We start from the raw sequence: 10,843 nt of genomic DNA on the forward strand, positions 1-10,843 counted from the left end.
CTTGATTATGTGATGGGCAGCTCTGTATGCCCCTGTTCCTCTCAGTCTCAGTCCAGGAGCATGTTCGCCAGTCTCATAGCCTTCAACCGCTACAGACTAAAGGAGGTTAGCAGATTATTAGTGGGATAATAGTGCTTTCAGTAACAGTTAATTACAGATACATATTAATTCACCTCTATGATAAAAAACAAACAAAAACAAATATGTTACAAGGCAGGTATGAATGTAAAACCTGAAAATTATTTCTTTTAAACATACCCATGGATTGTTGAAAGTCATCCAGTACTTGACTCGGTTGCCAAATCTTTCAAAGCACAGGTTAGCAAATTCATTGAAATGATTGACCAAGCTTATATTCTGCCATCCACCATATTTCTCCTGTAAGACCTAGTGCAGCAAAGAGTACAGTAACTTGGTAAGGAAAAATAGTGCTTTATTGCAAAAAGGCTAAAGTTTGGGAATATCAATGTTTTTTAGACCAACCTGTGGAAGATCCCAGTGATACAAAGTTACAATGGGAGTGATCTTGTTTTCCAGCAGCTGGTCAATCAGTCCATCATAGTATTGTATTCCTTTTTCATTTATATGGTCAGCTGCAAATGGTATTGAAGTGTGGATAATTCCTCTGTTTAAGCAACTAACAAATGAAATCACATGCGGCAGTTTGGTTGCAAAAGGCTTGAGTTAACAGCGGCAACTCACACTTTATGCCAGTGGGGATGAGTCTAGGCCAGGATATGGAGAAACGATAGTGGTTAAGCTTCAGCTCCTTTATCAGAGAAACATCATCCTGTACAACACACAAGTGATTTATTCAGATTTCCTTTGCCCCCTCCTCTGGTCTCTCCATATCGCTCAGACACACCACACCTGATCAGCCCACCTTGACTTTGTGGTAGCCCTCACAAGAGGAGTCCCCGGTGTCATTTTGTTGTATTTTGCCTTTCTTATGACTGAACACGTCCCAGATGCTCAGTCCTTTTCCATCTTTGTCCCAGGCCCCTTCTGTTTGATAGGCTGAACTTCCGGCACCCCATGAAAATCCTAATAAATACAACATTGGCAACAACCACCAGAGGACCAGCTCTTATGGGAGGATATTATACCACCAACTACTAAATCATTAAAATGTACTGCCTCTATCCCACTGAAGAGAAAAGTTTTGTTTACCAGCTGGAAAAGTGCCATAATAGAAGGAGCTGTGGTCGTTCTTTGTCCAGTCGAAGTCCTCAGCCGAAGACAGACACAGCACCAACACAAACACATGGCAATGGCACACACTGAATGCACAGCGGGGCAGCATGGTACTCCTGAGCCTGCAGCACAGTCACTGTCGGGTTAGGCTCCAGTCACTCACTGATGTTTGCACACAGAGGAGCAGTGGTGGATTATTCAGATCCTTTACTACGTAATGCACAATACCACACTGTAGATTTACTCGGTTACAAATAAAAGTCCTGAATTTAAAATGTTACTAAGTATGATCCAAGTATGTAAGTATCATCAGAAATTACAATTACAAATACTCAGTGCAGACAAATCCCCACAGTGTTAAAACTAGAAAAGATTAAAACAGTTCTGTCAATCAATTAAGTGTTTAATTGGCTAATCATTTCAGTTGTTGGCCCGTATATTGTTGGGCAGTTCAATTTTATAATAAAACATTATCTTTTATAAATATATGAGTTTTGTGTGCAAAAATTAATTGAATAAAGTAATTTGTAAAGTCACTAGTAACTAAAGCTGTCAGATTAATGTTGTAAAAAGAAAATGAAAAGAAAAGATTCAAGAAAAGTACTTAAGTATTTGTACTTAAGTACTGCTGAGTAAATATACTTAGTGACCATTGCAGAGGAGAACCATTTAGCATCCCCTCTTAATCCCAATAACAAGCTTGGTCTGGAGCACCTGTTATATCTAAGACACAAAAACACACATCTCTTTTCTGAAAAAAATAAAAAAGCAAAATCAGTAACAGAAAGAAAATTCATAATATAATTACACTAAACTGTCATCAAACAGTCTGAAAGCATCCAATGTTATGGACTATGGGGGGTCCCGCATCCCTAATGCAGAGCCAAATACCCTTTTTCAAAGTCAATGGAGTGTGAGCTCATCTTGCTGAGGCAGACAGATCCCACACAAACTATGGTTTCACCTCTGTAAGCAAAGTTAATGTAAGAGGTTGATATATTTACAGTGCACAATCACAGTATTGACAGTGGATGGACCTTTCCACGCATGTAGACTAAATGTGAACGCTAATAACTTCATCATTTGACAGTTATAAGAAAATGAATCTTAGACACATAACCTCAAAAATATTAAACTACTGCTGCAATAATGAATACTAACTGTAATACACATTCCCGTTCACCTGTTTTTCCCAGGTATATCATTTCTCATTTAAGGATTTTGTTTCCATATTCCTTCATATCATTTTAAATCACTAGTGCAAAAATCAATAGCATTTGATTCACACTTACTAAATGAGATGTCCAATTACCTGTGTACTTTATGAAGAATTCATTTGCAGCAGGTGTGTTTGATGAGCTTGAATCCCTGGGTGCACTGCTCTCCTCGAACAGCAGACCACGTAGTAAGCTGAATATATCTATTGGTGCAATCTCTATTGTACGTCGCCTGTTGTAGCACCACCCTTCTCCAGAGCTGTCCTTTCTGTCAGTGTGAAAGCTGGTCTCATTGTGAAGCTCACTGCATTGTTTTAGCTGTTTAGAAATTGCTGAATGGTTTGCTAGTGGAAAGTGTTTGCACTGCATTACCCATTGGCCTGGGTCAGGTTAGGACAATTTAACATTGGGTATTATCTTAACGGAAAATGGGATGTATCCTCTAATTGCGCATAAGCAAACATGTACTAATCTGAAAATATTACTGTATGTTGTTGGCATAAAGCTAGAAGTGTACATTGTAAAAATCAATCACATAAACCCTATGCAAAACATTTTATTTTGTGCTTACAATTTTCATCTCTTACATAAGGCATACACACTATTTTCTTATATGGCCCAGCCATACATTTTAATGCTAATCCTTAAAATTCACAATATGTCTAGTAAGCTATACGCACCTAACAACACTGTCTTGCTGCATTTCCGTGAGATATTTCTCACAAAATTTGACACATGAATTCTAACATGGTTTGGTGTGCAGGATGACATGCCTTAAATCAGGAAAAGGAGATGGTGCTGTTAGCACCACACATCATCAAACTGTAACTGTTACTCACTCCATCCAAATAAATTAAACTTCATAAGTGATAAACAGGTGAACATATAAACAGATGTCCCTTAACATGTGGTTCTTCTTCAGTGGTGCAAATATTGAAGCCCCGTGAAACACTGGGAATTTCAGTAATCATCTTCCTCATTGTCCTCAGGCACATACTCAAACCCAAGCTCATTGTCATTGTCATCATCCTCTTCCTCATCCTCCTCCTCCTCCTCATCATCATTATCATCATCTTCTTCCTCCTCCATGTCAAAATCTACAGCGGCATTCAGTAGCAGTTTGGTTCGATTGATCTCGCTCTCATCATCAAGGTTAATATGAACCTGAAACAAAATGATAAACATGAACCTGTTGACCACTTTTAAAAACTAACTGTGCAAGACAGAACTTCAAAAAAAGTTATGAAACCAGGAAACAACCTTTGTAAAGTATTATCATGCTGCTAATTTTCATAGTCATTTAACATTACTCTGGGCACGGTTATATTTTCATGACAAAACAAAGCTCAAATCAATGTGAGAGTGCATGTCTAGCTGAGTATTATGTCTTTGTGAGTTTTCTTCAGTGACTCTGCATCAATGAGCATATATGACTCATGTAGTTGTAGTTTATTGAAACTTCCATGTGCATGCCTGGTTGTGCCTTAAAAGTGATTGGTAGCAATTGGAGTCTAAAACTGTTAGCCAACACGTTTGAAATACTGTTCAATCATGATCATGTCTCTAATGAAATGCCAGTGACACACATATGCATGTACAGTACAGGCCAAAAGTTTTCATTCAATGTGTTTTTTTTATTACATTGTAGATTATCACTGAAGGCATCAAAACTATGAATGAACGCATTTGGAATTATGTACTTAACAAAAAAGTGTGAAATAACTTAAAACATGTCTTATATTCTAGTTTCTTCAAAGTAGCCACCCTTTGCTTTTTTGATAATGCTGCAAACCTTTGGTGTTCTCTCAATGAGCTTCATGAGGTAGTCACCTGAAACGGTTTTCACTTCACAGGTGTTCCTTGTCAGGGTTAATTAGTGGAATTTCTTGCCTTGTTAATGGAGTTGGGACCATCAGTTGTGCACAAGTCCTATTGGACAACTGTTAGAATTCATATTATGGAAAGAACCAATCATCTAAGTAAAGAGAAACGAGTGGCCATCATTACTTTAAGAAATGAAGGTCAGTCAGTCTGGAAAGTTGCGAAAACTTTGAATGTGTCCTCAAGTGCAGTCGCAAAAACCATCAAGCGCTACAACGAAACTGGCTCACATGAGGACCGCCCCAGGAAAGGAAGACCAAGAGTCACCTCTGCTGCTGAGGATAAGTTCATCAGAGTCACCAGCCTCAGAAATAGCAAGTTAAGAGCAGCTCAGATTAGAGACCAGATGAATACCACACAGAGTTCTAGCAGCAGACACATCTCTAGAACAACTGTTAAGTGGAGACTGTGTGAATCAGGCCTTCATGGTCAAATAGCAGCTAGGAAACAACTCGTAAGGAGAGGCAACAAGCAGAAGAGATTTGTTTGGGCCAAGAAACGCAAGAAATGGACATTAAACCAGTGGAAATCTGGGCTTTGGTCTGATGAGTCCATATTTTAGATCTTTGGTTCGAACCGACGTGTCTCTGCAACGGAGAAAAGGTGACCGGATGGATTTTACATGCCTAGTTCCCACCGTGAAGCATGGAGGAGGAGGTGTGATAGTGTGGGGGTGCTTTACTGGTGACACTGAGGATTTATTCCAAATTGAAGGCATAGTGAACCAGTATGGCTACCACAGCATCCTGTAGCAGCAGGTCATCCTATCCGGTTTGCCTTTAGTTGGCCCTTCGTTTATTTTTCAACAGGACAATGACCCCAAACACACCTTCAGGCTGTGTAAAGGCTATTTGACCAAGAAGGAGAGAGATGGAGTGCTGCGCCTCCACAGTCACCGGACCTGAACCCAATCGAGATAATTTGGGGTGAGCTGGACAACAGAGTGAAGGCAAAAGGGCCAACAAGTGCTGTGGGAACTCCTTCAAGTGTTGGGAAATCATTTCAGGTTACTAGCTCTTGAAGATCATCAAGAGAATGCCAAGAGTGTGCAAAGCAGTAATCGGAGCAAAGGGTGGCTACTTTGAAAACATGTCTTATATTGTAGTTTCTTCAGTTAAATCACACTTTTTTGTTAAGTACGTTATTCCATATGCGTTCATTTATAGTTTTGATGTGCTGCAGAAATGAGGTGTTTTGACTAAAAAACTAATTAAATATTATATCAAATATCTGAATGACACAAACAGCTTCTGAAGAAAGCTAAATATGTTTCTGTGTGAAGGAAATAATGAAAAAAAATATATATTTGAAATGTGAATATTCCTCAAAAGTTGAGGGATTCAAAACAACCCAGTAAACTAGGCAACATTTCTGCAAGGTAATTATAATTACATGGCCATGTATACCTCAGTCGTACTACCTGTAAACTGGGGTGGTAAAAGTAATCACATTGCTGCAACACACAAACATGTTTACCAGTGCTCTGTCTTAACGTTATTACCTAGAGTAACCTAACTTTTGTGTAGATGTAAATGGAATCATTGAGGTTATGCAGGCCTGCACACTATAACACCTCAGCTCTCACAGTACAGAAATGTAGTGAAGTGAACACCTCTGATCTTCAATTTCAACAAACCAATGTGAATTAATCAACATACAAGCAAAAACATATGTTCAGCTTGTGAGCTATGAGCATTTAGCAGGGTTGTTGCCAGATGTTCACTCTGGTACAGGGATTTACCTCAGTTTCTGGAGAAGAGCGCTGAGAGGCTCCTTCTTCTGTTTGAGCACTAATGATAGATTTCAAGGCCCCTTCTTCAAACTGAAACAGAGATCACGTAACATATAAACCACATGTACTGCACAAACCCCCACACGCATTCTGTGAAATCGCTCACTCACCTTCAACCTGTTTAGCTGGTCTTGTAGCATGACTTTGATTTTGAGGAGAGTCTCCTCTTCCTTCTTCAACTCCTGCAGACGGCTGTGCATCTTTACTGGTACTGCTGCAGTCAGACCATTCCTCAACACTAAAAGGAAAGAGATCATGTAATCAGGGATACAGTGTCATGCCAGATGATAACTTGTCCAAATGTCTGCTTATAACTTGTATTGGACAGCAAGTATCTTTACCGAAATCATTGAGGATTCTTACAAGTATGCTTGTCCAAACTGTTTGGGATATGACGGTAAGACGTAGCTAGTTTGCTATTTCATCCTGTTCCTGTTCCGTTTCTTTAACGTTAGATTTCATTCTTCAGCTTACCATTAACGTTAGTTGGCTGAAGTATGAAACAGTAGAATATAGTAATGCTTCTACCACATCTAGTCACGAACGAAGTTCAATCTCCACAGCAGTACAGAGTGTGTCAAATTTAAAACATGGACAATAGATTGCACTGTGATTACTTACTGCTAACTAACTTACTGAAAAACAATTTGGCTAAGTACGTTAACGTTAGCAGTACCCCAAACTGATTCGTTCTACACAAGCAATAATAAGTTTGAGACAATTACCTTTGTTTTTAAATTCTGCCTACAGCTCCATATTAACGGCGAAATCGGTTTTAAAGAAGATAACGTACTTCCAAAAGCTTTTGTTTTGAATGCTGATAGCTAGCTTAGCTGTTATGCTCAAACAGGATAAGGTTACGATATACAGCTAGCTACTAGCTAAAGTTTGGTTCCTGTGGTTATGCGGTCATATCCGGAAACATTGTAACATTAAAAGCTATCGGAAATTTCCAACTTTTGTCTAGGGAACGAACAATCTATGGGACTGTCAGAGCAGAGGTTTACCAGCTAACGTTACAATTGTAAAAGTGACTCACTTAAAACCTCTGTTTTATAATACGTCTATGCTTGAATCTCGTGGTTCAGCAACAACCATTTATGACAACGTCCGAAGGTCCAAAAGTTTTTACGAACCTGGTGCCAGAAAATAATTCGAAAAAATGTCTCTACACATTGCAGAATATTATTTGTTTGTTTTATTATACTTTTTTTCCGCTGTTCATTTTGTTAATTAAATACAGTCCACAATAATCCACAACTCCACTGCCTTTAATCACAGACATACGACCTAACAAGATGCATCTAAAGGCAACATTAATAGTGGCGGAAAGTTGATTATGGCGACATCATGTGGTCAAACGACGGTAATGGCCCCACAACCCCTTGGGGGTAATATCATCAAAGGTAAATGTTGAGATAAGACTCTTTAATAATTATTTTAACACAATGTGGTTGTTCTTTTCTTGTCTAAAGGACGGCAATGTTATGCTGTTGCTGTTCTCAACCGAATAGTTAAAGTGTGCACAAAATATATTAGGCTAACGTGAAGCTAGTTGTTTGGCCAGATGGAACATGAACGTTTATAGTTAGCTAGCCGTGAGTGAATGTGTATTAATGCGGCCATTTCTTTTTAGTCGGTTCAATGGCCGTCCTCTTTTCTACAGAAAGGTTTGAAGTGGCAGGTGTCAACTTTACTGCACTAGGAGGCTAATTTGTAACAAATGTAGTTCATGGTGTTAGTCTCTCTCATAAAACGTAAGGGTCACACTGTTGGAAGGCAAATAGGCCTTAAAACCAAGGTCTGCTACTTCACCATACTAATGTGCAAGGTGTAAATTTGCCAAATAGTGGCTTCACATTATGATAACTAAGACAAATAATGAAACTTTAATAACAAAAGTTTGACAATGAATTGGATAAAAAGCCAGATTTACGACAATATCTGTGCTAGTTTAGTAAGCTGTGATCGTTGTCATGGTACAGAACCACCTACCATTTCCACGATGGAGCAGCCGTCCATGTTTATTCATGTATCTGAGCTGCCCCAAGTAAATACTCAGGAGTCTTGCATATTACCTAAAAAGCATGGAAGTCTCCCCTAAATCCCCCAAACCCCCATTACACTGAAAGGGAGAAGGTAACTTTAGAAACCGAATTGAGTTTAAAATTAAATAAATCACAGATGGAACTCATTCATGTGAACAAGATCTGAAACGGCTCTTAATCAGTCTTCAAAAATGTTAGAAGAGCCCATTAGGTTCTTTATAGGATTCCTTGACTAAGTCCATCCAGATGTGTGCATTGGTAATCACAGCATGCATGCAGGACCGGAGACTAACAATGGAGCCCAGCCAAAAGGAGAGACCTGGCCTACCTGTCTCTGTTTACACACACACACACACACACACACACACACTCAAATACTCATCCTCATGGCACATGTGTGAATGTCTAAATATTCTTACCTTTTCTGTAAATCTGCATGCTTTTTTTTTTAGCTCATCTATTAACTGCACTGCCATCCTTTCATTTCACTTTGTAGAAATACAGTTTGTTGTCTGTGCTTTAGGTGAGAAGCAGCAGCTGTCCAGTGCAACGCAGTGCCACCTCTAAAGACTCAGGAACACTTGCAGTAACACAGCAGGTATATATTACGTACAACTGTCAATACTGTTCTGAGCTGCGCTGCAAGCAGGCATGTGCTAGTATATAGATTTTATAGTTCTAAGTAATTTATTTTTTCCAAAAAGATTTCACTAAACTGCATCTATTCAGAATTAATTTATCTTTATATAATTAAAACATCCAGTACATCGGTGACCTACAAGACTAATTTATTTCATAACGTTGAATTTTAGATCTTGTTGCAGTGTAAAACATTTGTTAAAAAAAAAAAAAAATAGGTCCGGCCCTTTTTACTGTAATGACCACGATTCAACAAAATATAGTACACCTGGTACGGTAGGTCTTTCAGTGAATGTAGTTCGTGCCAATAGGGTCAGTGCTGACGTGTGACACATGAGGGGGTGTTACGCTAATTTAGCCCAGCCAGTCTGGCAGGTGAAACAGATTGGGATTGATTCCGGAAGGAGGAAGACCGCACCCATCACCGCAAGGGTGCAAAAGGGTGCTTTGCCCCCTCAGTTGTATTTTCTGCCCCCATGTTAAAACGTACAAACACAACAACACAGTTACTTTTACAAGGTCCCATTGGTGTCTTTATTGCAGGGGGCTTTCAACTACTAACAGCGTAATCCCATCCGGGCAATATTTGACACAGAAAGCCATCACTTCAGCCATTCTCTTCCTTCATTCGTATGTCCATGATTTTAACCCCCTTATAAAAGCCGCTGTGCTGCACTCAGACCACTGTCGGTAGACTAGCAACGCAGTATGTGTACGTGTCTTTTGACAAGGCGGCTGCATTATTTTAAGCTAGAGCAAGCTAGATTTGGACATGAGTGATGGAGAATCGGATCGGGGAGACCTATAATTTTAATCTGATTGGGAATCCTAATCTGATGACAAGGAGCGCCCAGCTACCTGTATCGTCACAGCGCAGCAGCCCTCAGACGGACAGGTGCTAAAAGATACAGTCTAGTGATAGTTATCCTAGTTAGTGTTTTAAGACTTTGACTTTGTCAAAAAAAAGAGGAAATACAATTTACCTGCTTCAAGAAATGCCACATTCACGAGTGCTGACCCTGTTGTTGCAGCCAGTAAAGTCTGGGTAAATGGGTTATTTTTATCCTACTTTATGAAGAAAATAAATGTCCCCCTTGCAATTTTTACCTGCCCCCTTAGTTTTTTTACCATGGTGCCGTGCCTGAGGAGGACTGAAACAAACCACGCGCTACCACACGAATAACAATATTGTAGGTAAAGGCGCTGAAAGACTATTCTCATTTTCCCATAACACAAGTTTGTAAATCTACCTTTTAAAACCTGAACTACAGCAAAGAGAGCGGGGGGCGCTGGAGAGCGGACGCGGCGTAGCAGACGTGGAACGGCGGCCTCCAGACGTCAGAAGATGCCAGAAATCTTCGGACGCAAACTGAAAGAGCTGCAAGGTGAGTCAGTTTAACACAGCACAACCCCTCTTTGGTAGGAAAGAATCCCACAGGTCACAAACACAGGTCTCATTCTCACATTAAATGCATCATGCAGGCAAAGGAGACCAAAGCCATTAATGTTAGCCTTTAGTATAAGAGTTCCTTTGTTCTATGAGCCCAGGTTAGCTTAGTTTAGTAACACCATATTCCGAGGTGAATTAAAGAATTTGAAACTTAGCAGGTTTTACCGATAATACAAAAATAATTATGATCTTTGCAAGGAAAGAAGGCATTCATGGATGGATTTCTGAACGGTTTAACTGCCACTAAGGGAAATAGTCAAGATTGGAATCCATTAAATGTGTGTCAACTTATGGACTTATGGCATTTTTCTTTCAATTGTACCTGCTCGTCTCGCCTCAACTTGACTTGACTCGACCGCGGTGCCCCTTCCTCTTTTTTCCATTGCAGATTAGTACCACCTCATGCGTGAGGCGAGCCGTGGCTGGCTGTCATAGCAGGAAACTGCTGTGACCTAACGCGACACACACACACAGAATATCGAAGGTGTGTTGCTTTTGATTCTTGGCATGTGGCTATTGCCACAGCCAGAAGACATATTTAGTCTCTAAAGAAGCTGGAGGCAGCAAAAAAGAAAACGCCTGCTAAACTGTTTGAACACTACAGGTTTGTTCAGGACAACCC

The 10,843-nt window shown here is 39.8% G+C and overlaps 2 protein-coding genes and 1 long non-coding RNA gene across 7 annotated transcripts in view; 1 reads left to right on the forward strand and 2 right to left on the reverse strand.

Moving 5' to 3' along the window:
- Nucleotides 1-2,795, reverse strand: part of lctlb (lactase-like b) — a 6,226-nt gene extending 3,431 nt beyond the window's left edge. For 4 of the 5 annotated variants that reach the window (XR_004657669.1, XM_034879455.1, XM_034879454.1 and 1 more), the window contains exons 1-7: nucleotides 2,507-2,795; nucleotides 1,171-1,173; nucleotides 884-1,044; nucleotides 703-790; nucleotides 484-593; nucleotides 259-387; nucleotides 3-96 (exon numbers count right to left, since the gene is read on the reverse strand). Coding sequence is in view for 4 of the 5 variants with exons in the window: in XM_034879455.1 (XP_034735346.1) it covers nucleotides 3-96; nucleotides 259-387; nucleotides 484-593; nucleotides 703-790; nucleotides 884-1,044; nucleotides 1,171-1,173; nucleotides 2,507-2,780 (859 nt within the window). In the remaining variant the exon portion in view is untranslated. Of the gene's footprint in view, nucleotides 1-2; nucleotides 97-258; nucleotides 388-483; nucleotides 594-702; nucleotides 791-883; nucleotides 1,045-1,170; nucleotides 1,317-2,506 lie in introns of all 5 variants that reach the window. The other variant, XM_034879457.1, reaches the window with a different exon arrangement.
- A 154-nt stretch (nucleotides 2,796-2,949) lies between these two features.
- On the reverse strand, nucleotides 2,950-7,075 carry snapc5 (small nuclear RNA activating complex, polypeptide 5). The gene is made up of 4 exons (XM_034879466.1): nucleotides 6,810-7,075; nucleotides 6,195-6,322; nucleotides 6,034-6,114; nucleotides 2,950-3,575 (listed from the first exon to the last, which is right to left on the reverse strand). The coding sequence occupies exons 2-4, from the start codon at nucleotides 6,282-6,284 to the stop codon at nucleotides 3,372-3,374; spliced, it is 375 nt and encodes a 124-aa protein (XP_034735357.1). The 5' UTR covers nucleotides 6,285-6,322; nucleotides 6,810-7,075; the 3' UTR covers nucleotides 2,950-3,371.
- Nucleotides 7,076-7,306: 231 nt separating this feature from the next.
- On the forward strand, nucleotides 7,307-9,427 carry LOC117949319. The gene is made up of 3 exons (XR_004657671.1): nucleotides 7,307-7,490; nucleotides 8,656-8,730; nucleotides 9,147-9,427. It is a non-coding gene; the product is annotated as an uncharacterized LOC117949319 (long non-coding RNA).
- Nucleotides 9,428-10,843: the final 1,416 nt, after the last annotated feature.

Source organism: Etheostoma cragini, chromosome 8, assembly GCF_013103735.1.
Source record: "Etheostoma cragini isolate CJK2018 chromosome 8, CSU_Ecrag_1.0, whole genome shotgun sequence".
NCBI lineage: Eukaryota > Metazoa > Chordata > Actinopteri > Perciformes > Percidae > Etheostoma > Etheostoma cragini.

What these genes read in the sequence shown, in the direction of transcription:
- snapc5 (XM_034879466.1), bottom strand. Translation starts at nt 6,284, where the DNA reads ATGCACAGCCGTCTGCAGGAGTTGAAGAAGGAAGAGGAGACTCTCCTC. An exon ending in ACCAGCTAAACAGGTTGAAG is followed by an intron (nt 6,115 to 6,194) that starts GTGAGTGAGCGA and finishes TCTCTGTTTCAG; the next exon opens with TTTGAAGAAGGGGCCTTGAA. An exon ending in GCTCTTCTCCAGAAACTGAG is followed by an intron (nt 3,576 to 6,033) that starts GTAAATCCCTGT and finishes ATTTTGTTTCAG; the next exon opens with GTTCATATTAACCTTGATGA.